This window comes from Oryctolagus cuniculus, chromosome 6 (genome assembly GCF_964237555.1).
Source record: "Oryctolagus cuniculus chromosome 6, mOryCun1.1, whole genome shotgun sequence".
Taxonomy (NCBI): domain Eukaryota; kingdom Metazoa; phylum Chordata; class Mammalia; order Lagomorpha; family Leporidae; genus Oryctolagus; species Oryctolagus cuniculus.
The window spans coordinates 146,252,720-146,279,323 of NC_091437.1; the positions used below are offsets into that span (position 1 = coordinate 146,252,720).

General features: G+C 36.5%; 1 protein-coding gene across 2 annotated transcripts in view; it reads left to right on the forward strand.

Moving 5' to 3' along the window:
• Nucleotides 1–26,340, forward strand: part of MTBP (MDM2 binding protein) — an 88,771-nt gene extending 62,431 nt beyond the window's left edge. Inside the window, exons 15-22 of one of the 2 annotated variants that reach the window (XM_051844784.2) lie at nt 534–678; nt 5,238–5,393; nt 9,064–9,159; nt 17,222–17,488; nt 19,276–19,528; nt 20,822–20,935; nt 25,419–25,484; nt 26,060–26,340. In XM_051844784.2, the coding sequence (XP_051700744.2) occupies nt 534–678; nt 5,238–5,393; nt 9,064–9,159; nt 17,222–17,488; nt 19,276–19,528; nt 20,822–20,935; nt 25,419–25,484; nt 26,060–26,098 (1,136 nt within the window). In that variant the 3' untranslated portion in view covers nt 26,099–26,340. The remainder of the gene's footprint in view (nt 1–533; nt 679–5,237; nt 5,394–9,063; nt 9,160–17,221; nt 17,489–19,275; nt 19,529–20,821; nt 20,936–25,418; nt 25,485–26,059) is intronic. The other variant, XM_002710755.5, reaches the window with a different exon arrangement.
• Nucleotides 26,341–26,604: the final 264 nt, after the last annotated feature.

Consider the following 26,604-nt stretch of genomic DNA (forward strand, 5'->3'; position numbering starts at 1 on the left):
TCATCAAAATAATACTCAATGTTAATAATTTAAAGATATATATGCTAAGGCATGTTTTATTAATAGATAAGTGAGAATTATTTCTAAAGTAACCTTTACCTGATAATATCATATTAGGTTATTTATTATTTTAATATTGTACTTTTGAGAATGAAGCAATATCTTTTCTAAAGATATGCAATTTTTCAATCTACTTTTGCTCATTCCTGTTTTTAGTATGAAAATCACACAGTATATCTAATATATTCTCCAGAATTGCCTCTTTTTCATTTTGAACTAATCACACTAATAAACTTACGCTTTTATTCCATGTGAGTCCTCATAGTGCCCATTCAGTTCTCTGAATTCTAGCTCATAGCATTTACTATGAGGAAATATTTTATTTTCATTTCCATTTGACAGAAATCAGGCCATCAGAGAGGTCTTTAATAAATGCTGTGGTAAGTGTAAAACAACTAGTGCTTATACACATATGTGTCTATTATGTATTTTTTTTTTTCATGTAGCAAGCTCTGTATGCTGAATTTTTTTAGTTCTTATGTGTGATTCTTTCTTTTTAGATGCCAGTCCAGTAGAACCTGATTCTTCAAGTCTTATTGAAACCAATCCTCTGGAATGGCCAGAGAGACATGTTCTTCAAAATTTGGAAACTTTAGAAAAAGCTAAACAAAAAATGAGGTAATATTTGAGTCTGTAGTCAAGGATGCTATTGCTTAGTATTTTTAAATGAACTCTTTTTCAATCCTATTTTTATGAGATACAAGTAGTCTATTGTTTTATTGAAAAGAAATACATGCTCTCTGTAAGCAGTTAGTAGAATAGTATATCAATTGAAAGGGAACTATTTGCCCTCCTCTGCTTCCTGTTGTACTTTCCATATGAACATAATCACAGTAAATAATTCTGCATGTAGCTTCCATCAACACACACAAATATATAAATGTATAAGCCAAACTTAATACAGGAGCATGTGAAATGAAATAGAAGAACTCCCCAATATTGAGCTACTTTGAACTGTTCCTATTTTATATTTACATATGTTCATATATTTCCTATTAACTAATTCTAGGGGGCAGGATTTATTTTTGGTTTTGATTTAGTACATAATAGGAACTCAGTACATAATTATTGAATGATTACTTAAAATAGAAATGTAGCCCTCTTATATTGACTTCCTTCCAAATATTATAAGTCACATTTCTATTTTTAGCTCTTCTGTTGGTATCATTTTAGGACTTGCTATGACTTTTTTCACATATGCATACCAACAGATATTTATTGAGCACCAACTGTTTCAGGCACTGGGCATATGAGGAAGAACAAGCTATATATTGCCCCTTTTCTCTTAGATCTTATCTTGTAACAAGAGAGATAATTAAAAGAATGGAAGTGGTAACCAAGATGAGGTCAATGGTCAGGGTGAGCTCCTATATTTGAGCTAAAACCTAATGAATGAATTGGTAAAGCCCATTTAGTCATACGGGACTGACTAGGTCATCATACAGACATTGAGTTTTATTCAAAGGACATTGGTAAACTTTTGAAGGGTTTTTTACACCAAAACTGATGGGATCTTGGTTTTGCAAAAAATTTTGCTCTTTTGTGGCAAGTAGATTGCAGGAGGGAGAGGTTAGGAGTAGAGAGATCTATTTTCTGTAGGCTACCTGAGAGGGAGACAGTTGTGTTCCAAACTAGAGTAGTGGTAGGGAAAAATTTGGAAGGTATTTTGGTAGTAATTAGGGAAAAATTTCCTGTGAGAGATTGGATATGGAGGATAGGGAAAGGGAGACATTGAAGGTAACTTAGATTTCTAACTGTAACAACATCATGAGTGGTGGTCTCACTTAAAATATGGAATACTGGTGGAAAGTTGGGGTTAGTTCAGCTATGGAAAGAAAAATTCAAGAATTCTACTCTAAGAATACTAAGTTTGATCTATGAATTGCCCAAGGGGAAATACCAAGTGAAATAGAGGAGAGAGCTGATTTCACTTGCAGTCATTATTGGAATTTTTAAATACATGACAGTAGAGGAAGTCACTTGGTGAGACCATGAGGAGAAAGCAGAGGAGGGAAGGGGAGGGGAGGGGAGGGAAGGGGAAAGGAATATATGATTTCCATATATTTTTCAGTTCACATCTTAAGAAATCTAATGCCAGATTTATTTTTATTCTTTAGTAGTTATTGTATTGTTTCTAAGACTTTTAGAATTTTCTGTTTTCCTTCATGTATTGAAATTGCATGTGACCATGGTTTGGGATGCTTTAGTTTGAGGACTTTTTTGTTGTTCTAAGAAATGTCCTATTATTTCTTCAAGAATTTTTTTCCTCCATTTTCCCTTTTTCTTCTATCTCTAAAATACCTGTTTAACTAAATGTTGAACACGCTGCTTTGTTATTGTTCATTTTTTTTTCATTTGTTGTTGTTCATTTTGTTTTTGTTGATTTTTCTGTTAATAAATCTCTTTCTTCTTTTCTGCTCTATCTTCTGGAATATTTCTTTTACTTTTGCTTCCTTTTTTTTTTGTTAAAATTTTTGGCTTAGCCATTTTTTTAATTCCTCGTACTTTTTTTTTTTTTTCCTGTTCTTCTGCTTGATTTTATATCAGCAGTGGATATGTCCTTTCTCTCCACATGTGTAGCCCTGTTCCCTGCCTGATTCCAGCTGTATTAATGTTGGAAGAGGGAGAGGAAGGGCAGTGTGTACTTGGCAGGCTTCACTTTAGGGCATTTCAGGACATACATTAGTTATCTACAATCAGGCTGCCTTGGCCCTTCACCCAGCACTACATTAGGGGAGCTTTTTTCCTGGCCATCACTGCTGACACGAGGACATTGTTCTGTATCCTTAGAGAGCAGTTTCTTTGGTTCTAACTTGGAGGTAGAAGCGAGAGAGTATGGTGGACTGTGGGAAGGTGATATTTTCTTAACACCTGTCTGTTAAGCAATCTTTAAGATTCTTAAAATTTATTGCCTTGATTTGTGCCCTTTGCCACTCTAACCCCAAATTTAGTCTCACCTTTACTTTGTAGTAAGGGAAGAAGACAGATTCTACCTTGTTTTGATAACTTTCTTCCTAGTCCTTCTTGAGGTACTTGCTAATGTTTATCCCTTTTTGAAATCCATTTAACTCTTGGCTCACTGTTTCTTCCTCCTTTTCTCAACTCATTATGAACCTAATTTTTGGTACTTCAACGTGGTAATGTCAGTTTGTTTGAGTGGGGAGCTTAATGTTTATGTGTAATATACCTGCTTAAACTAGAAGCTTGTTTGTAATTCAAGATTCAGGTCAAATATCACCTTTCTCTTAAGCCTTTTTTACAAATACTGCAACACCATGTGATCTTCCTGCTTTGAACCCCAGGGACTGTATTATTTATCACTTCCTTCATAAAACATGTTTTCTTCTATCTTTTCACCTTGCTCTCTGTTGATGTATTATCTCCTCTCACCTTCTTGCTCCTAAGTCATTCCCATATGCTATATTCTGAACAGTGATTATGGGTCTGTAAATTATAGCGGGCTCTTTTTGGTACTTCTTAATGATGTTTGTAAAGTGAATGTGCAGTATATACTTGTGAGCACTTTAAAAGATGAGGAAATACTACCAAATTATTGAGGTAAAAGGTTGCATATTTTCATAATTTATTGTATTAAAATAAATTTTACTAAAGAATAAAACGTCATTATAGAGTTCATAAGTCATAAGAATTTGGATTCAGGAATACTCAATTACCTATAGTGTGTGTTTATTGTATCATCTTTAAGATAGGGATAACAATTCTGGTTCTAGTCTGAAGTTATAAAAATTTAATGAGAATATATGAAAAACTACTAAGTAAGCTTGAAAACACTGAGCAAAATATTATCAGTGTTTTTTTTAACCTATGACATATCTTGGGAGTATAATTTATCATAAGCAGAACTTTTAAATTGCTTTGATATCCTTGTATTCAGGATTCTATATAAATGCAAATTGTACATTTCCCCATTGCATCTAGCCTCCAAAGTGATTGAGAGTGATATTCATTAAGAAACCTTTGTGAGTCATTATTAGAGACTAACAATATAGAAATTAAATTAAACTCATAATGTAATTCCTGCCCTCCTGGAATATTAAGGCCAAAGAAAATATTTGAGTATTGTTTAACTCTTTATATTGGATTTATATTTTTTATTTAAAAATAAATCAGTAGGGGAAAGGGACAGTTACTATGTTACTGATCCTCAGTATATAGAAATATATATTTAAAACTGTGTGGCCCATATTTTAATCATGTAGTGATTAGTAAAAATGCCTAACTTGAATAATAAAGTGATCGCGAAATAGTTGAATTTATATAAAGTTAGGAAATTATTTTTCTGTATAGGCATTGAAAACTTTAATTTGTGCTATTGTGGCAGAACTTTGGGGACCTGTGATTTAATAAAACTGTTACTGTTCCCTAAAGCCAAACTATTTGTATTTCTCTCTCTCCAATTTTTAAAACTTTCTGTGAACTTTTCTGGTTTATGCATTAAGTAAAAATAGCACCTAATTTGAAGTCAGTCTAATCTTGCCTCTCACTTAAATAGCTGGGTCACCCAGGATCTAAGTATCTGTATATAAGAAATATAATGATTGTATTTAGGTTTGATGTAATGATTCTTACTTTACAAAGTGCTTATTTATGGGTTTACTTCATTTTGAAATGATCTATTCCATCTTTTTTAAGCAAATTTGTGAAGATCAAGAATACACTGTATGTAAAGTAGTTTGAAAAATATAAAGTCCTGTATATATTTCAGGTATCATAATGATTCAGTGCATATTCAGAAAGTCACAGTCATGGCTGTAACAGATCTTGGAGAGAATTCCAATTACTGCCTCATTTCCTGGTTGTACTTAATCTTTCAAGTTCACAGAAAATTGGAACATTGAGTTTCTGCCCTTAAAATTTTCTTTATCATGGGGTTTTGGAACATACAAGAATTCAGAATGCATAATATGTCATCATTTATAAATAATTATCTTATTATTTAAGTAGAATTATTGAAATGGTAATGACAAGTTTCATCGCGACCTACAAATTAAAAAGTTTGAAATTAAATGATTTGGTAGGATCTTACTTTCTTTTTTTTCCTAAATGTATAATTATTCAATTTCTTGGTGCTTTTTTTTGGTGTTTGCTCATATCACTGTTTCCTGACGATGGTGAATTCGAATGCACTTTTAATAAATCCCCATAACATCTTCCAGAACTAGTTCATTGCCCCGTTCGGCTGAACAGTTGCTAGGTCACAAAGAGGGTCCACGAGATTCAAGCACATTATTGGATGCTAAAGAATTGCTGAAACACTTTACTTCTGATGGTTTGCCAGTGGGAGATCTTCAACCTTTACAGATTCAAAAAGGGTAAGTTAGAAACTTAAAATAATTTCCAGTTAATTTTTTACAAGTCATTTTTAAATAACATTGTCACTCTTTAGTTAATTGATGTTGTATGCTACTGAGGCAAAAATCATTGGTTTGATCTTAGTGTTTTACAATTGGCCTTACTCCTTACCTACAGTTGTTTTGTGATATTGACTATAAGGGAATACCTTAGCTTCTACTTGGTATACAAAGGACAATATCTTTTAAAGAAAAAGTTGGAATTTGACTTGTAAATTTTTTTTTTTTTTGACAGGCAGAGTGGACAGTGAGACAGAGAGACAGAGAAAAAGGTCTTCCTTTTGCTGTTGGTTCACCCTCCAATGGCCGCCGCGGCCGGCGCACTGCGGCCGGCGCACCGCGCTGATCCGATGGCAGGAGCCAGGAGCCAGGTGCTTTTCCTGGTCTCCCATGGGGTGCAGGGCCCAAGCACCTGGGCCATCCTCCACTGCACTCCTTGGCCACAGCAGAGGGCTGGCCTGGAAGAGGGGCAACCGGGACAGAATCCGGCGCCCAGTCCGGGACTAGAACCCGGTGTGCCGGCGCCGCTAGGCGGAGGATTAGCCTAGTGAGCCGCAGCGCCAGTCTGACTTGTAAATTTTTAAAACAATCTTTTCTGTGTTACTTTCCTGGTTTGCTTTTGTGAAAATTTGGCGTGATCATTGTCAGTCATGCCTAATTGTAGCAAAAAGCATGGGCCTTTCAACTGAAAAGAATGAGATGATGCAATAAAAATGCGTTTGAAACTAAACTACTACCAAGTAAGAACTCAGTGTCTTCATGAATAATTTACAGCTAATTTGACTTTTTAGACAACTTCCACTAAGTTCCACTGAGTTACTAGTTAATAAATGCTGGATACTGCTGAAGCTGACTAAATTACTGATAAAATTGTGATTCCAAATACTTATGAGAATTGAATTATTTGCTCATTACCCCAGTTTCTTTTTTAATTGCCTTTCCATTATTTTGAAAACCTTCCAAAGGACTTTAAATTGTAGAGCACTTAAATCACTTTTACAAAACTTGTTTTGAATTACACTGTGATAAATATTGATTTTAAAGATGAAATTCCGAAAGGATTTATTTGACAGTAGTTAAATCTCAAAAATATTTTTAGAGCATTATAGTGTTTGCATGTTTGCTAGAAAAAGAGGAAGAGAGCCACTTTGGAAATGCAAGTGTCCTAATAACTCTGGGACTTAATGACTTAATGATCATAATAACATCAAAATTATATAATTTTGGAGTAATTTGCCTTTTCTTATAGCTTTGGAGGATTAATAACCCTTTTTGTGGAAATCAAAAAAGTGAAGAAGCATACAGATTTTCGGCTATTTAAGCTGTTGGATTGCAGTCCTTTCAAATCATTAAGTAGGAACTGGCAGAGTCAGATGGGTCTGTGAAACTGAATTATTTATCTATGTGGATTGTAGTCTTTTTGACTAGAGTATCTTTCAAGGTGCAGTATAGGGGAAATGTGGTTACTTTTTAATGTAGTTTCCAAGTGATTTATTTAGGAAAATCTGATATGGTTCTTTTATGTTAGTGCAGAATTGCATCATTATCACACGTGTCTTCTGTTAAGGTTAATGTTGAAGGATGAGCTTTCCTGGCAGTTAAACAGGAACCTACATGTTCTTATTAAAGGAACCACAAAAAGCAAGCATGGCTCCTGCGTGCATATATGTTGACAAAACACACATTTATTGAAATGTTTCTTTTATTTATTTATTTTTACTTGAGAGGAAGAGTTAGGCAGACAGAGAGAATCTATCTTCCATCTACTGGTTCACTGCCAAAATGGCTGCAATGACTGGGTCTGGGCTAGGAGCTTCATCTGGGTCTCCCATGTTGGGTGCAGGTGTCCAAGGACTTGGGCCATCTGTGCTGCCTTCCCAGGTATATTAGCAGAGGGCTGGATCAGAAGTGGAGCAGCCAGGATTAGAACCAGTACCCATATGGGATGCTGGCGCTGCAGGCTGAGGCTTGCTGAGCCACAGCACTGGCCTTGAATTTTTTTTTTTTTTTTTTTTTAGAAAGAACCACTTATGAGGGAAATTAAACCAAAACAAGGTAAAGTTACTAAGAGAGATTGAAATGAGAAATGGAAGACAACATGGTAAAGGAAAGTAGTAAAATATTTAAAGTTGTTATTATAAAATTATTATTCATTGTTAGAGCCATAAAATATTGGAGTGATTGTAGTACTGTTTTTACTTTTCATGAAATGCCTTGAATGGATGAATTAAAATATAAACTCTTGTTTTCCCTGATGCAAGGTAACAGAGTACCTAAAATTTAATGTATTGGAGTGAAATAGACATATTGAGAATTGATGATTGTTTATAGCCCTTGTCTCTTCCATTGAGGAACAGTGCTTTGTTTTTTTTTTTTTTTCCTCTTCATAATATTCGTTGAACTCTCTTACTTAGAGCAGGGTTAACTATATGATCATTTAGTATACTGAAAACGGATCGTTGTAAACAATAAAAGTGGAAATCTGAAAGAAGGTTGGGGGGGAAGTGCCACTTTGTTCCTAAATCTTTATGTATGAAATATATGAAACTTGTATAACTTAAATAAAATTAAAAAAAAAAAACACTTTATCCCAAAAAAATAAAGTCTGTTTTATAGAATTCGCTAATTGACAGATGTTTTACATTTTACTGTAAAAATTTCAGAGGCTTATAGTACCCTAAACTAAACAGTTTTCATTACTAACGCCACAGGAGAAAAATATGATGGCAAATTTATTCTTGGTACTCTACTATTTACTTACCTTTCCACATATCCCATCTAATTGTTCAGAACTTACCTTGATATTTCTTCTGCCCACTATGTAATGCTTGCAAAATTCTCCCTCATTGCCATCTAACAAGTTCTGAGTTTCAGGACCATGGTCCATTCAGGGCCCATTGAATCAGAACAGTGATTCCCAATTCAGGCAGAGAAGGAAGGCAGCTATCAGAACCAGAGAGTTTTATCTTTTCCAGATGTTGGCATACCCCTGTAGGCCTGGGTGTGGAAGGTGTTGAGCATAGTATTTTGTGTAAGCATGACATAGGATTAGCTCTAACATACCTTCTGATTGAAAGCCTAAGTGAGAAGGATAACTGGATTCAGCAGTCTGCCCTTTGATATGTAAAAAGTTGCTGACTCTCAAAGTGAAGTCAAGATGACTACATTTTCAGGCAAAGAAAGATCTGGCTCCTTCATGTGTTAGAGTAGCAAGTAAATACTTGTTTTGTTACCAAAGATTCAAGTTGACCTTATTCCTTTGCCAAAAAGGATTTATCTAAATGTGGTAGTACACTCCACTAAGAAAAAGAAAAACAAGTTTTAGGAATAATAAAATTCTTGAGTTTCCATTACACATCATTTTCCATTCTTGGTGTATCCATTTCCAAGAATAGTTCTGTTTGATAAATAAAATCCTAATTTCCTAAAACTGAGGTACAGTGTAAATGACAGAATCCACAAGCCTAACTTTGCCTCATCTCCTGTTAGGCTTTCGGGGTTACCTTAACTTTTATCCCATACAAAATTCAATTGTAGTGGTGGAAGTCAGATGCATTTATCTAGAAACTTTAACTATTTGCCATTAGGTGAACTTTTTTTTTTTTTTTTTTTTTTTTTTTTTTAATTTCAGGGAGAAGACTTTTGTTTTGACACCAGAGCTTAGTCCTCGGACACTTCGGATCTTACCTTTTGAAAAAGCTTCAGTATGTCATTATCATGGAATTGAGTAAGTTTTTATTTACACTTTATAGTTCTGTGTGCAGTTGGTATAACTTCTCTCATGTGAGTGGAAAACTAATAAATGATAGAAATTGAGAGTCAAAGGGAAGTATGTCAAAAACTTCAAAAAGCAAAGCAGAGCATACACAAAAATTTGTCCACTATTGAAAAATTTGATTCATCAGTTTTTCATCATTTAAATAATCCATTATTGCTATTATTTTTTGATCAAAATTATTTTTGTCCTTCATTATAAATGTGTTCTTATACCAGAGGTCACATTAATGTTCTCTGCTCATTGTAATTGCTTAGAAATTTTTAGATGAAATGTGTCCCAGTTTCCAAAGTGTTAATTATAGGTACATTTTGATATCATTTCGGTTGACCATTTTGAATACAATTTTAAGGGATTCTGCAGTTTCTGAGGTCAGTTGCACATCTACCATTTTCATAAGGACAAGAAGTAGAAGTGGAAAAATATATATTTTATGATAAATTTTCAAGGTCTCAGTGACTCATTTCACAAAATATTTTTGTTTATCTTCTATAAACGAGAATAGGAAATGGCCTGATTTTTCACAGAGGTACAGATTTGAGAAGGAAGAAATAGCACAGCTATTTTTGAATACTCCTTATTTTGTAATAAGTTTATACTATGATGGATTTAATCACTTTATGAAAGTCATTGTTGACATAGAAAAGGGATTGACTTTTATTTCTGAGTTGGTCATAAACCTTTTGTTTCAATGTTTGAGATTATGTGGTATTGAAAGAAATGTGTCTTTTTTGAGGATTTGTGCTGTTGAAAGAAATGTTTTTGATAAATTGAATTAAAATATTTCTGGCAAGATGTTAAGGGACTAAGATACCATCAATACAATGAAAATAGGAAGGTGACTAAGTGCTATCCAGGAAACCCAAAAGGAGTCTGCTTAGATGAGGGAAATGAGAAAGGAGATGAGCATTTCTATAGGGTAGAGTTTGGGTGTGTTGGATGAGTGGTGATGCAATTGAAGAAACAATGGAAGAGCAAGCAGCAAGTCATTCTAGGAATGTGCAGGTTCCTTGTTTTGTTTAAATAGGATTTAGTTCATTTAAACAATATTTATGGAAACTCATCACTAGAGAAAATATTTAGTCATTATTTTCAAGTATAAAATCAAGCTCATTAAAATCAGGTGCAAGGGAAAAAATACCTGCTGCTACCAGTTTTTTTTTTTGGGGGGGGGGCGGTTATTTAAAAGATTTATTTGTGAAGCAGTTACAGAGAGGGAGAGGCAGAGGAGGTCTTCCATCCTCTGGTTCACTTCCCAAATGGTCTCAAAGCCTGGAGCTGGGCCAATGCCTACTCAGGAGCCAGAAGCTTCTTCTGGGTCTCCCATGTGGATGCAGGGACCCAAGCATTTGGGCCTGCTTTCCCAGGCCAACAGCAAGGAGCTGGATTGGAAGTGGAGTAGCTAGGACTCAAACCAATGCCCGTAGGGATACCTGTGTTGCAAGGTACATCTTTACCCGCTGTGCCACAGCACCCCTCCCCACACCAGTTTTCTTTATGTTCTAGTAGTAACTTAAAATAAGGAAAACTAAAGAGTTTGAAGGAGTTTTGGCTATTGAAAAGGAGACCAAGATTTTGGCAGATAAGAGACCTGAAAACTGTTGGTAGTGGTAGAATTTGTGAAGTGGCAGATAATAAAATACATGTGAAAAGCAATAACTTTTTCCTAAATCAGCCATTTCTACTTTGAAACACAATGAAAAAGATCCATGCAAAATAGCAAATAAAACTACAAATATTAGAAATAATCTTAGCAAGAAATGTAGAATGAGTTGTAAAAACAAGACACATAAAAGCAATGCTGATTTTTTATGGGAAACATGCCTAATTTCTCTGGGAAGATTGCATATTGTAAAGGCTTTAGTTCTCCTGAAATAATTGAATATTCAGTATAATTCTTTTCAATTTTGAACTTCTTTATTAAATAATTTTATAATTTATCTAGTAAGAAACCTTTCCCCTGAAGGATAAGATATGTTTTATCATACAACCAGAAAGCATTTTTATGATACTATCATAATTTCAGTTATCATGCTCCCCTTCAAATAAATTAATTAATTAAAAGATATAGCATAGAACGAAATTTGTTCTAAGGGTAGCAAAGGCTTTTTTATTCATTCTATCAAAAGATGAAACCAAAAAAGGAAAGGATAATAGAATTGTCTTATGTAAAAATATTCAGTAGCTAACAAAAACAAGATTAATAGTTCAGCATTTGTTTGGGGAAATTATTTTTAACATAAATGAGAAGGCACACTTCCTTTATAATTAAAGAATGCTTAACAAATCTGTAAGATATATGATAATACCCCTGTAGAAGAGGTGGCAAAATTTTGAACCATTTGTTTATTAAGAAACACAGATGATACATACACATGAAAATTTGCTTTTCTTTACGAGCGAACAAAAAAAAAAATGTCAGCCACTTTACCTGCTGGTAAAGCTGCCACCTGTGAAGCTGGCAGCATCCCATGTGGGTGCCTGTTTGAGTCCTGGCTGCTCCACTTCCCATCTAGCTCCTTGCTAATGTGCTTGGGAAAGCTGCAGAGAATGACCCAAGTACTTGGATCCTTGGACCCTTGGACCCTTGGACCCTTGGACCCACGGACCCACATGGGAGATCCAGAAGCAGCTTCTGGCTCATGAGTAGGGATTTGCCCAGCTCTGGCCATTGTGGCCATTTGGGGAATGAACCAGCAGATGGAAGGTCTCTGTCTCTCTCTGTAACTCTGCTTTTCAATTAAAAGAAGGGGGTGGGACAGAGAGAGAGAGAGAGAGAGAGAGAGACTCAATCAAAAGCAACAGTAAGATCACTTTTGCACTCATAAAATTGCCAATCAATCTTAAATACAAAACCCAGTAGTGGTGAGGGAACATGAGCAACTCACCTCATAAGAGTGTAAATTTTTAGAGGGCTGTAATTTCCCAAAGGCTATATAAAATTTGCAATATCTGATTGGTTAATTCAGCTTAGTGAAAAAATTACTGATGTCATTCTGCAAGGATATTTCTACTGTGTTATTTCAAATGAGAAACATTGGAAACAATGTCTAACTTAGTTAAATAAATTACAGCTATAAAGATTCTGTGCAGCCTCTAAAACGGCTGAAATTTAAAAGGGAGGTAAATATTGGCAGGTATGTGGAACAATCAGAACTTGCATGCATTGTTAGTAGGAGTATAAAGAGAGAGGTCTTCTTCAGAAAAGAATCTGGCAGGTCCTTATAAAAGTAAACATACTTGTGCCCCAGGTCCCTGCAAGTCTAATGTTAGGTAGTTTCCCAAGAGAAGTGAAGGCATATCTCTATAAAAAGACTTATACCAAAATGTTCTTGGCAGTTTATTGGTAACAGCCTAAAACTGCAAATAGCCTAGGCAGGTATCAATAGGAGAATAGATAAATTGTGATATATCTGTATCAAACTCTACTACTGTATAAAACCAGGGAACAAAATATCAGTACATGCAACAACCTTCCACATCTGTGAGAAAAAAGTTGAAGAATTTGAGGACTTTGATGTGAACAATAGGTAGTATAGCATCCAATAATGAATCATTTATGAAAGTCCTGTATGAAGTGCTAATGTGAATCCAGTGTTTCAGATAAGAGTTTTAAGCTATTTAAGTGAACAGATAGGCAATGCAGAGACAACTTCTGTGAGAAGATGAGAAATGCCACTTGTTCCACCTTTTTATTTCTGATATATAACAAAAGGGCTTGAGAAGATTTTTGTTTGAGAAGATTATTGTTCTGTTTAACATCAAAATGTTAGGGATATTTCCCACTTAGTCTTAGTCTTAAAATTAGGTAAACCTTTTTATTTAGATGATTTATATCTTTAGCTACATGCCATTTTGTGCATTGATTATAAAATTTGGTTTTGTTTAAATTTACCTTAATGAAGTTTAAGTGGGAGCTTCTATATGAAAATGTGATTAATAAGATTTTTGTTTCCTCCTTTTGGATTTTATAACTAGGCTTAAAACATTATCTCTGTTTTCAGAAACAGCGCTTTTATTATTTGGTTTTAAGTTTCCCTGATGGTTGACTCTTATTCTACAGGATATAATTTTGTCAATATTAGGAAATATTGTGAATGCTCTAGTATGAACAATACAGACTTGGTTTCCCTTCTCAATTTTTGAGCTTTCTACTATTTTCTCTCGTGTTTCAAAAAAAAGTTTAAACTTTTGTCAACTATACAACAGTGTCTCCCTAGTTTTGGTAAGAATTTTGGGGTTTCCTAATACATGCATTTTAGCTCTTTTGCATGTAACTTGAATCTGATAGTTAAAAGCAGTAAATAGTGTTATTACTATGATGAAAAAGTGATCACAGCTGAGCAAATATACTAGAAGTAACATTGTCTTTGCTGCATGACCAGAATTCCCGCAGGGTGCCCACGTTTTTACCCCTGCAGCCCTTAAACTCATTGAAGCTCTAATTTAAATAAGTTATAATAATTCTGTTTTAACTGCTGGCTCAGGTGTTCAGCACATCACCGTGTTTTAATTATTAAAATATTTGTTTATTCTGTCTCATCTCCCTACAATTTTTGTTGTTTTCCATTTACTGCAGAAAATTTTAATGACACATGAATTTATAGAATTTATAGAGGATATGTTCTTTATGATTATTTATTAAAAATTGAGCACTGTTTCCTGATGGGCCTAAATACACATAGGGCTTTATTATATACATGTTACGAGGCTCTGATTCATTTTATAAGAGTAGTCCTGCTTTCTACTAGCTATCTACCTCCAGAAACAAATGAACACTTACACAGATCTACTGTGACTCAGTTGTTTGCTTTTTAACAATAAATGTATGCTCATTTATTGGGGGCATTTGTAGGAGTCTATGAATCTAGAAACGTGTTTTTCCCAGACAATTTGGGCACATGAATATGATATGAGGGCATTTATTTGTGTGTTCAGCATAGCTTATGGAGTAGAAACAAGCTTCAAAAGGAATTTTAATGTAAATATGAAACGGCAAAGAAAGTTCTCTATTCCTGTATTATTGTGGGCCTTGAGAACTTCCAAACAGCTTCCTCTTCTCTGACATAAAGGAATATTTGGAAGAAATATGGTCACTACTCAGGTGCAAATCAGTGTTTCCTAAGGCAAAATGAAATATGCCAACCACTGTTGTTTCTTCACTTTATACCTTATCCTGAAGTAGAAAACCATTGGTTGTAACATTCTTTCCATAAACAAAAAGTTAAATTCTGCTATCATACTGTGACAATCCTTCTGTCACACCAGCTTCTGCTGCTTTGAAATTTCTTTCATCTGTTTCAGGGGATTTGGCGATTTTTCCTGCCTTCGGTGGCAATGCCCTGGTGTGTGACAGACAGCATTTTGTCTGTTTCTTAGTTACAAAACAAAAATAGCTTAATCATCTTACAGATCTTTTTCTTTCTTAGGACCCATAAAACATTTGGTAATTGTTTTGTAAGAAAATACGGCATTGCAGTCATTCATCCCACAATAAACATTTACTTCACAAAATGGCAAATATATACCAGCTACTGTTTCTTTTTCCCTTCTAGTTTATAACTTTTTGTCTTAATGGTAAGTCATAGTATAATCATTTTAAACAAATTAAAGTCAACCTGTGCAGCGAACATAATTCAGTAGTAGGGATGAGATGAACAGCTGTCAGTAAGAGATGTTAAAAAATGGAAGAAAAAAATCTGTGTCTTAGAAGCAGAACCCTAGGGTAGGAAAAAATACTCACTTGAGAATCAGATGTACATCTTTTCTCTCAACAATGTCCTATATACAGACTAATCAAGCACTGCACTTTTCTTTTTAACCTAGAATCCTTCTGAAAATACCTAGTTCTTAAATTTACTCTATATTCTAGATTGTCAAGTAGTATTCTGACTTGGGTGCTCAGCTTTCTCAGCTGTTAAACTGAAGTGGTTAGATCACAGATTTTTCGGAACCAGTTATCTCTAAGAGAGACATAGGCAGTTTGTAAAAAATTGTATGTATTTTAGGTATACAACATGGTGTTTATACACACATACATTTTGAAATGATTTCTGTAGTCCAGTAAGTTAACATACCATTTCAATTACCTCTTTCTTAGTAGAAGTACCCAAACTCTCCTCTCTTGGCAAACTTCTAACATTCAATACAATGTTATTAACTGTAGTCCTTATGGTGTACATTAGAACTCTAGATTTATTCATCCTCCATAACTACAATTTTTTAAAAGATTTTTTTATTTATTCATTCGACAGGTAGAGTTACAGACAGTGAGAGAGAGACAAAGGTCTTCCTTCCATTGGTTCACTCCCCAAATGGCCACAACAGCCAGAGCTGTGCCAATCCGAAGCCAGGAGCCAACTGCTTCTTCCTGGTCTCCCATGCAGGTGCAGGGGCCCAAGCACTTGGGCCATCCTCCACTGCTTTCCCAGGCCACAGCAGAGAGCTGGACTGGAAGAGGAGCAAGCAGGATTAGAACTGGCGCCCATATGGGATGCGGGCGTCGCAGGCATAGGATTAAGCTAGTGCGCCATGGCGCCGGCCCCATAACTACAATATTGTGTCTCATGACCTACATCTTCTACCTTTCTCCCTACTGGCAACCACTGCTGTACTCTGTTTTAATATATTCAGCTTTTTTAAAGTATTATGCTTTATAAATATTTAGGTATTTTAAAATGTCCATGATTAGGTCTCACCCCAAACCAATTAAATTAGGAACCCTGGGCATGTAGTATTCCTTAAAAGCTCCTCAGATGGTTCTCATTCAGCCATGTATTATCTACGAGTAAGATGATCACACTTTACATAAGAGGGAAAATACTAAAATGCTACTAAATTCTGATTAGTGGTGCATATTATTAGCATATGATTTGTTGTGGTAGAAAATAAATCTGACGATGTTGGTGCTAGCAGCATACATTTCATGACTGCTTTGCTCACGTGTTCCCAGCACTTATTCTAAATATTTAATAGGTACCCACATTCTCACAATGGCTCTTTCAGATAAGTAGTATAAATCATTTTATACACGAGGCAATGTAGCACAGATAAAGTTAAGTAATTTGGCCAAGTTCACATAAGTAGAGGAGACAAGATTTACATCCAGGACATCTGGCTCCATGGTTTGTACTCTTAGAACAAGGGAAAGATAAAGTTCTTAAAACTTCTGTCAGGAAATCTGATATTTGGGTAATAATACAGTTCTTGGAGTTGAACTTCAAAAATCTGATTTTAGGAAACTCCTTAGAATTTCACAGATAAAAAGACAATAGAGAAAGGTTTTAATTTTTTCAGTCCTGCCCTTCCACATTTGTATGGCCATTTGTGTTTCCCTTATGCATCTGCAGAAAGAGGAGGAAATGAAGAGCTTGGCAAGGCCACACCCTTCGCTGGAGATTTCTCTGCTGTGCTTGTTTGTTGTACTTACCAACATGAGATTTCTTTGTGTCCAGAAGCACTAACATTTCATTCATTCTCTGAATCAGACTTAGCTAGAAGCCAGATAGAGAGCTGAAGTGTTTGAAATCTTGTTAATTAGTCAGGTGGGGAATGACTTTCAAAGAAACAATGTTCCGAGTTGTTTGGTGAGGCAGTTTACAATACATCTATACCCTTTTAATCTTTGTGTCAAAAATAAACTTGCCCTTCCTACCAGTAGCCAATGTTTTACGTTGTGCGGTATCAGCCATGCTGAGAAATGAGAGGTTGGTAGACTTTTAAAAAGCATTAGCAGCTGTATTATTTTGAAAATAAGCCAAAGGATTAACTTAATCTGTTACCCAGAAACAGTTAAAGAAAAATCAGATTGTACTTCAAATATTTTAACCTTCTTCCTGTCCTATAGCAAACTGGAGAACAGCTGATCTTGTGGGAGAGGTAGGCTGTTCATTTAGCCTCCCACAATTGTAGGGAGGTTAAGAGCTTGTAAATGTCTTGCTGTTTGCTAACTGAAAGGCGAAAGCCTGTTGCTGTCCTGGAGACTTTTGTTTTAATGATCTTTCCCTCATTTTAGGTACTGCTTGGATGACCGAAAAGCTTTAGAAAGAGATGGGGAATTTTCCGAACTTCAATCTCGTCTCATTCGTTATGAGACTCAAACTACCTGCACCCGAGAAAACTTTCCAGTACCTGCTGTGTTGAGCCCTCTTCCATCTCCTGCTGTTTTGTCAGAGTCTGGAAGCGTCCCTGATGGAGAAGCTTTGCAAAATGAGCTCCGAAGCGAAGCATCCCGACTGAAGCGGAGAGCCAAGGATCTGAATTGCCTTCATCCCCCCAAAAGGTGCGAGATGAAGTGCACAAAAACCGTATCTTTACAGAAAGCATTTTAGGCTCGTTTTCTTCATTTTAGTCTTTCATATTTTTAAGTTACTTTCTAGATGAATTTTAGATTCCTCCATACCAGCAAGTATTTCACTATAAGCAGTTGATGATTTTGTTTATAAGTTATAAAAAATGACTACAAAATGAATTTTAAAAAAGTTCCTTGCTTTATATGCTAATATAGAGAGTCCATTGGCACAGTGGATTGTAAAGTTTTTAAGTCATGGAATAATGGAGAGCTCCCCATTCAGTGAAGCGGCTCAACTGCTCTGTTGCAGAGGGTGCTTGGAGATGGGGGTTCCCCGATAGCTTCGCCTCCCTGCTCCCTCACCGTCAGCTGCCCACCTTGCCTCCAAGCAGCAGGTTCCATGAAACACCATTGTCAAACCAGTGGTCACATATAAGTTACAGTGTTAAACTCTGCATAATGAGACATTTACACAAATTCTCAGACATGCTTTGGCTAGCTAAATAAAGTGTCCAAATACTTGATCAGAAATTAGAAGTTTCTATAGTAAACACTGTAATTTCCATTAAATTTATGTATCTAGAATTTTGGTCAAAGTTAGCTCCTTGGTGTCTAAAGCAAGACTTCAAAAATATTATGTAAACCTTCCAAAACATATGACATAACATGACAACAAAATTTTCAAATTTTTTTTGTGCAGTTAAAAATATTAGAGCCGGCGCTGCGGCTCACTAGGCTAATCCTTCGCCTTGCTGCGCCGGCACACCGGGTGCTAGTCCCGGTCGGGGCACCGGATTCTGTCCCGGTTGCCCCTCTTCCAGGCCAGCTCTCTGCTGTGGCCAGGGAGGGCAGTGGAGGATTGCCCAAGTGCTTGGGCCCTGCTCCCCATGGGAGACCAGGAAAAGCACCTGGCTCCTGCCATCGGATCAGCGCAGTGCGCTGGCCGCGGCAGCCATTGGAGGGTGAACCAACGGCAAAAGGAAGACCTTTATCTCTGTCTCTCTCTCTCACTATCCACTCTGCCTGTCAAAAAAAAAAAATTAGATTATTTTTTCTGATGTGGCAGACCTAAGGTACTTTGATGAGGACTTTATAAATTCATAATACTTCTTATATCTAAAAAGCTAAAAAGCAAATCCATTAACGTTTGAGATACTTTTTTTTTTTTACTGTATTTTTTATTTTTGACCTGTAACCAATAAAAAGATATGTGTTCAGGAAAATAAAGCACACTGTAGCCTGTGGCTTAGCAGAAATGAAAGCTAAGAGACTTTAATCTTAAAAGAAAAATTGGTATCTTGACTGAAGAACATGTAATTAGATTAAAATGAGTCTGTTTTATGGTTTTACTTGTATTTATTTTAACACTATTTGCACAGGCAGTTGCATAGGAATAACAACATATAGGCTGTGGTTTCTTATAGTTCTCCTAATAGAAAAGTTTAAGTAGTTAACAAATGAACATACAATTAAAAAAAAGACCATTTGGTATGTGACAGCTGATTTATTGGAGAAATTATAAATTTGGGGGATTTGTGCTCAGTAATATTACTGGTTGCTTTTCCTATTAACTGAAATTCTAGTTTGTTCTTTGCTTCTGAGTTCTAGTCACTGTAGAACTAAAGGAACAACTTTATAATATGATGTGAATTGCTTATTTAAGGCAGTACAAGCAAGAAATTTTACTTTTCTTGAATTTGTTTGAATGAATAACATTTAATACAGAAAATGAATTTCATTGCTTATTCACATACACTTTTGACTTTTCTCTCCTATAGACTTGTGAAATGTGAAAGTTCAGATTCGCTTCTTTCTCAGACAAGTAACAGTAATAATCGTCATCATCATCATATGGTGAAATCTGGAAAGCCATGGGCTGAGCGTTCCTTGTCAGTGACTTATCCATTGGTTCCAGTTTCTAACTGTGAAATTCCAAAAGTCACTATGAAGGCCAGTTCAGGTCAAAAAAGTATGCGTGAATCAAAACCATCTAGACAAATTAAGGAGTCCAGATCACAGAAACATACACGGGTAATAATTTATTTCCCATCTTTCTTAGTTCTATGTGGGAAGAAATTCCTTTATTTGATTTGAACATGTATATCTAAACACTTCATGAATAAAATGACATGTAGAATTTACTTTAAAAGAATTTAGTACTAGAAGGATGAGGTAAGTAACTGGGGATATAAATGCTACAGAATTAGCCACAAGTTAGTTAACCTGTGAAGCTATTGATATATCAAGTTAGAGATTTATTGTATTCTCTCTACTTTTATATGTTTGCAATTTTCCATAATAAAAATGAAAATTTGTGGCTGGCATTGTGGCATAGTGGGTAAAGCCACCACCTGCAACTCCAGCAAATCATATGGGCATGGGTTCAAGTCCTGGCTGCTCCACTTTTTTTTTTTTTTTTTAAACAAGCTGTTTATATGTAGGTTTTTTTTTTTTTTTTTTTTTTTTTTTTTTTGGACAGGCAGAGTGGACAGTGAGAGAGAGAGACAGAGAGAAAGGTCTTCCTTTGCCGTTGGTTCACCCTCCAATGGATGCCGCGGCCATCACGCTACAGCCGGCACATTGCGCTGATCCGATGGCAGGAGCCAGGTGCTTCTCCTGGTCTCCCATGGGGTGCAGGGCCCAAGCACTTGGGCCATCCTCCACTGCACTCCCTGGCCACAGCAGAGAGCTGGCCTGAAAGAGGGGCAACCGGGATAGAATCCGGTGCCCCGACCGGGACTAGAACCCGGTGTGCCGGCATCTCTAGGCGGAGGATTAGCCTGGTGAGCCGCGGCGCCGGCCTTGCTCCACTTCTAATCTAGCTCCCTGCTAATGTGCCTGGGAAAGCAGCAGAGGATGGCTCAAGTCCTTGGACCCCTTCCACCCGTTTAGAAGACGAAGTTCCTGGCTTCTGGCTTCAGCCTGTCCCAGCCCCTGCCATTGAAGTGTGAACAGGTTGTTGGAAACACTCTGGGTGTCTCTCTGTAACTGTGCTATTCAAATAAAAATAAATCTCTCCATTTTTTAAAAAAAAACTCACAAATACATGCCTATTGGTGTAAATTTTATCCTCAGATTTCAATATGGAACTCATTATTTGAATCCTTTTAAGATATGCCAGTCTGTTCCTGCAAATATATTAATCCTGTGACATGTGTAACTATGTCATTGTTACAGATTATCTGTTCTTTTCAATCATTTTGTCTTAATAATCTTACCTATCTTTAGCACAACTGAATGTGTACTACACAGAATTAAATTCTAAAGCTGAAATACATGTACACTTTCCAAGACATAGTAGTCAAATGTTACATTCTATTCTAGATATTGAAAGAAGTGGTTACTGAAACCCTGAAGAAGCACAGTATAACTGAGGCTCATGAATGTTTTACTGCATGCAGCCAGCGTCTTTTTGAAATCTCTAAATTCTACCTAAAGGTAGGTACAGTGTTGTCTTTACTAGTGGCAAAGTTTAGTTCATGTTCTGATGTTCCCGTTTAACCTAAAAACTATTTAAATGAAGATGTTTTACACTGATAACATAGACCTTGTTCAGATTTTTTTAAAAATGGAGATAGAATTGAAACCAAAACAGTTTTAGTTCTCTTATATAAGAAAAGTACATTTTTACTGGTGTGTTTCCCCAACAAGTCTAAGTTGTTAATTACTAGTTAGTATTCAGTAAATTTATTACAGTATATAGTCAGAATGCTGCTGGGTTGAACATAAAAACACTCATTTTCTAATTTCGGATCCATTATCAGTTAATTGTAAGACATTGGGCAGAATAGCCGCTCAGCTGACAGTTTTCTAAAAACTTGGATGGTAATTAGATCCAGTTTCTGACTTGAATTTTTTTTAAGTCATGTGTATGTTTCTGGTTAGAATTGTGGACCATATGCATTCTGTGTTCCTCTTTTCTAAAATATCTCAAGGATAGCAAACACAAGCAAAAGTGGCAACAAAAAAGTTATATGATATATGTTGTTGAACACGAAAAAGTGCATGGAAGCATGGCAGAGCAGGGTCAAAGAAGTTAGAATGTTGTTGATGCTTACCTTGAGGAATACCATGGAGGGCCATACCAGTTTGGCTGATGGTATGTGTGAGGTGCTTAGGATTTGAAGACAACGTGGTACAAGAAAAATTAGAGGCAAGGTGTTAAGTGGAAACTAGGGGGATTAAAAAAAGATCTGCGAAGGGAACTGGGGAACCGTGAACTTGTTCTGCATGTCCCGTTCCCATGATGTTACACATGGTTCTTTCCCCCACCTCTGTGCTAGTGCAGGAAATAGTCTCTGAAGGAAAATTTAGAGGCTGCCATGAAAAAGCCAGTTGGCTACCTTGTCACACCACCTAACTTGTATAGCCATCAGTAAACAGCAACAGAACTGCCAGTAAGATTTTTAGTATCTCTTTCAATGTGACATGACGGGGCCCGTGTCATGGCATAACAGGTTAAGCCGCTGCCTTTGATGCGCCGTTACCTTTGATACTGGCATCCCATATGGGTGCCAGGTTCAAGTCCCGGCTGCTGTGGTTCTGATCCAACTCTCTGCTAACGTGCCTGGCAAAGCAGTGGAAGATGGCCCAAGTCCTTGGGCCCCAGACACCCACATGGGAGACCTGGATGAAACTCATGGCTTCAGCCTGACCCAGCCCTGGCTGTTACAGCCATTCGGGGAATGAACCAGCAAATGGAAGATCTCTCTGTCTCTCCCTCTCTCTGTAATTCTCCCTGTAATATAAATCAAATCCTTTTTTTTTTTTTAAAGTGATATAACAGCCAAGATTTAGCAGACTTTGAGGGAGGTTTCTAACAAGTGATGCCAAATTAAAAAGGAAGAAAGGGAACTCTGAAGGAACAGAAAGTTGACTAAAGCTTCATAAAGCTGTAATTCTCTTACAGACCAGATAATTGCATCCATGAAACTAGAACAAGAGGCTGTGCCCTCTCCCAAAATGGGTAGAACACAAAAACTCCATGAAATCAATGCAATGGAAAGGCTAAACAGTGGAAATGAAAAATTCACCCAAAATTACAACCAGGTTTCAAAATCATTGAACACTAAAAAGAATATTGAAGGATTAATTTAGAAGATCAATATTCTGATACTGGGAGTTTCAAAAATAGGGAACAGAGGAGAGAAAATTTTCAAATAAAGCAGAAATTTTCCCAGAACTGAAGGATACAAGCCTGCTGGGAAGGGCACACTGCTTGTCCAGCCCCGGGAATGTAAACACTACAGTAAGCCACCTCCTTGCGGAATCCCACATCACTGCCATAGAACATTTCTTGAAAGGTTCCCTGGAGAGAATGTAGTTTACATATAAAGAATCAAGGATCAGAATGGCATTGTATGCTAGAAGACAGAGAAATACATTAAATTCTGAGAGAGTGACTACTCAATATTCTATATTCCCTGCCTAGAATTTAGTCAGGTATGAGGGTTCAGTGAAGATGTTTCTTTGAAACATGATAGGTCTAGGGGCTGGCACTGTGGCGCAGTAGGTTAATCCTCTGCCTGTGGCGCTGGCATCCCATATGGGCGCTGGTTCTAGTCCCGGTTGCTCCTCTTCCAGTCCAGTTCTCTGCTGTGGCCTGGGAAAGCAATAGAAGATGGCCCAAGTGCTTGGGCCCCTGCACCTGCATGGCAGACCAGGAAGAGGCTCCTAGCTTCAGCTAGCCATTGCAGCCATTTGGGGAGTGAAACAACAGAAGACCTTTCTCTATATCTCTCTCTCAAATAAATAAAATCAAATCTTTAAAAAAAAAAAAAAAGGTCTAAAAAAACTTATTTTACCCCTTTGAGTCAAAAAATCTTTTGGAAGGAACTGAACTGAGAGATGATCCAGTATACTTGATATTTAAAAGAATTTTGCACATTTATTTAGTCTGTTTTTAGCATATGGGGGGCAAAGTGGAACAGAATTATATACATGAAGAACTAAGCAAATGAAAAAATATGGTAGTTTAGCACAGAATTTACAGAACATCGGATGTGAGAGAAATTATAACCCTAATATACTAATTATAATTAGCTCAGGGTTCAACAGTATTTTCCTAATATAATAATGCAAGCACTATTTCCTAATCAAAAATTATGGTGCAACTATAATTGAGAGGAAGTGAAGAGAGGGTGTGTGTGAGACCTGAATCTACAATTACCATCACGGATATCAGTAGTCGCTGTCTGTGATGATTAAATCACCAAGTAGCACAAGAAGCAGGTTGGTGGAAACATGAAAGTAGAAATAAGGGGAACAACCAAGAGAACTGAAAGTGGCTGTTTCTGTGGAGCATAACTTAAAGGTTAAGCAGCAAACTGCCTTTAAAAATAAATATAATTACATTTTTAAAAATTTTGTAATCTAATTGGATGTAGTCTTTAAATTTTAAAAAATTGGAGACTTCAGTTCCTTTTCATAACCAAAAAAAGGGGAGGGGGAGAGAGCAATATATTTTTCCTAAATAAACATATAAATGATCACAGGGTTGGGGGCCAAGGTTGTGGTACAGCAGATTAAGGCACTGCCTGTGATGCCAGCATCTTATATGGACACCACTTAAAGTCCTAGCTGCTCTACTTCCATCCCCTGTAACTCTGCCTTTCAAGTAAATCAAAAAAATAAAAATCTTAGAAATGAGGGCCGGCACTGTGGCGTAGTGGGTTAAGCCACCGCCTGTAGTGCCAGCATTCCATATGGGTGCTGGTTCAAGACCCAGCTGCTGCACTTCCCTTTTTTTTTTTTTTTTTTTTTTGACAGGCAGAGTGGACAGTGAGAGAGAGAGACAAAGAGAAAGGTCTTCCTTTTGCCGTTGGTTCACCCTCCAATGGCCACCACGGCTGGCGCGCTGCAGCTGGCGCACCATGCTGATCCGAAGGCAGGAGCCAGGTGCTTCTTCTGGTCTCCCATAGGGTGCAGGGCCCAAGCACTTGGGCCATCCTCCACTGCACTCCCTGGCCACAGCAGAGAGCTGGCCTGGAAGAGGGGCAACCAGGAAAGAATCTGGCGCCCCGACCAGGACTAGAACCTGGTGTGCCGGCGCCGCTAGGTGGAAGATTAGCTTATTGAGCCACGGCGCCGGCCTGCTGCACTTCCAATCCATCTCTCTGCTATGGCCTGGGAAAGCAGTATAAGATGGCCCAAGTCCTTGGGCCCCTGCACCCACTTGGGAGACCCGGAAGAAGCTTCTGGCTTTGGATCAGCACAGCTCCGGCTGTTGCAGCCATCTGGGGAGTAAACCAGCAGATGGAAGACCTCTCCCCCCCCCCTCCCTCCCTCTCTCCTCTCTGTGTAACTGTGACTTTCAAGTAAAAATAATAAAATGAATTAAAAAAAAAAAAAGAAATGAATATAAGGCATGTGTTTGGTCAAGCAGTGCCAGTCAAGATGTCTGAGCCCATTTATTCAAGTGCCTGGGTTTGATTCCTGACTGTAGCTTCTTGCTGTTACAGACCCTGAGAAGCAGTGGAGATAGCCTAAGTGATTTCATTCTGGCACCCTCATCAGAGTGAGACACTTGGATTTTATTCTTGGTTCTCAGCTTCAGCTGGCCTGGTCCTGGCCATTATGGACATTTGGTGTCAATTTCCTCTGCCTCTCAAAAAGAAAAAAGTTTAAAAGTACAGACTACACACTAATTTCTTGAGTAATGAAGCACCAGTGGATGCTCATGGTAGAGGATTAGGCTTAGATTAGGTCTAGTGCAATTGAAAGTGTGTGTGTGTGTGTGTGTATTTTGGTTAGAGCATTTTTATTTTTCCAAGATGGCATTAAATCTGTTACCTTGATTTCTGGGGGTAGTATTTCTTTAATCACATTGATACTTGTATAATGATTTAGGATAATCTCAAGTTTACTTACTGATAGTTCTCAAATATGCAAATTACAGAATGCTGTATTTTGTTACATTTAGGATCTTAAAACTTCAAGGGGTTTATTTGAAGAAATGAAGAAAACAGCAAACAGTAATGCTGTACAGGTAAACAAATTACCACCAAGAAACTATATTCAGTTAAGTTAGTATTTTATTTCAGGGTAGCTCTGCTGCAGTTATACAAACAGTAATTCTTAGTGATTGGTCTTTTCAACTCTTACCCTATGAAAACTCTTTAATATACTTAATAGACTTACTCTGTCAGAGTATTTAAGAGTGTTTAATAGGTTGCTCTGTTAACAAAAGAGTTTCTAAAATTATGTTGAGAGAAAAAGAAAAATAAAAGTAATCCATTGAGCTGGAAAAAAACTAATCCATTTTGATTAGCTGCTTTCAAAGTTCAGTTTAATTTCTTTTGAGTGACCCTTTGAAAATGTATTTTCCAATACAAGTGGAAAAAGAAGCAGAATCTTCACTTTGTCCTCTGAGAACAAGATTGTACTCACATTAGAAGTGTAGCAAAAAGTGTTACTTAGCAAATATAGTATTTTTAAATATAAGGTTTAGATATATTGTGTGTTAAACTTTCTACCATACTCTTTTGAAGTTCCCACAATATTTTTTTATCACTTTTATTTTCAATAGGAATGCACCAGATTTATTTGCTTTTTCTCCCCTAGGTGATTGAATGGGTATTAGAAAAGACAAGCAAGAAATGATACAGAAGCATTCTCTTCAGGACAACTATAAATTCGGTGGAGCTATTTACTGCTTCATTCCTTAGTTTGAAAAATACTTCATTTTAAAAATATTTCATTTCTAAGGAATTTCATAGTTTTGATAATGCTTAATTTTAATGTATTTTAATTATTTTATACATTTTACCATATTTTAATGTTATTTGTATGTGTTTTACAAATTTTACTACATTATTTATTACAATAAATAGAAATATTGTCTACTTCTTGAGTTATATGTCGTCGTTGTTAAGCCTACTTGGATGACTGAGTCTTAAGCAGTACATTGCCAAAGACTTTTCCTATGTGTCCCAATTGCATAGTTTATTGGACTACTCCCAATTTATAGTCCTCTGTCCTATAGCTTTCACTTTCATAACTATTGTTTATTTCGAATGAAATTAGAAATTATGAAAATAAGATATAATGAAAATAACCAAGTATTAACTCCCAGAAAAAATATCTTTTCCCATGGTAGAAAGTCTGAA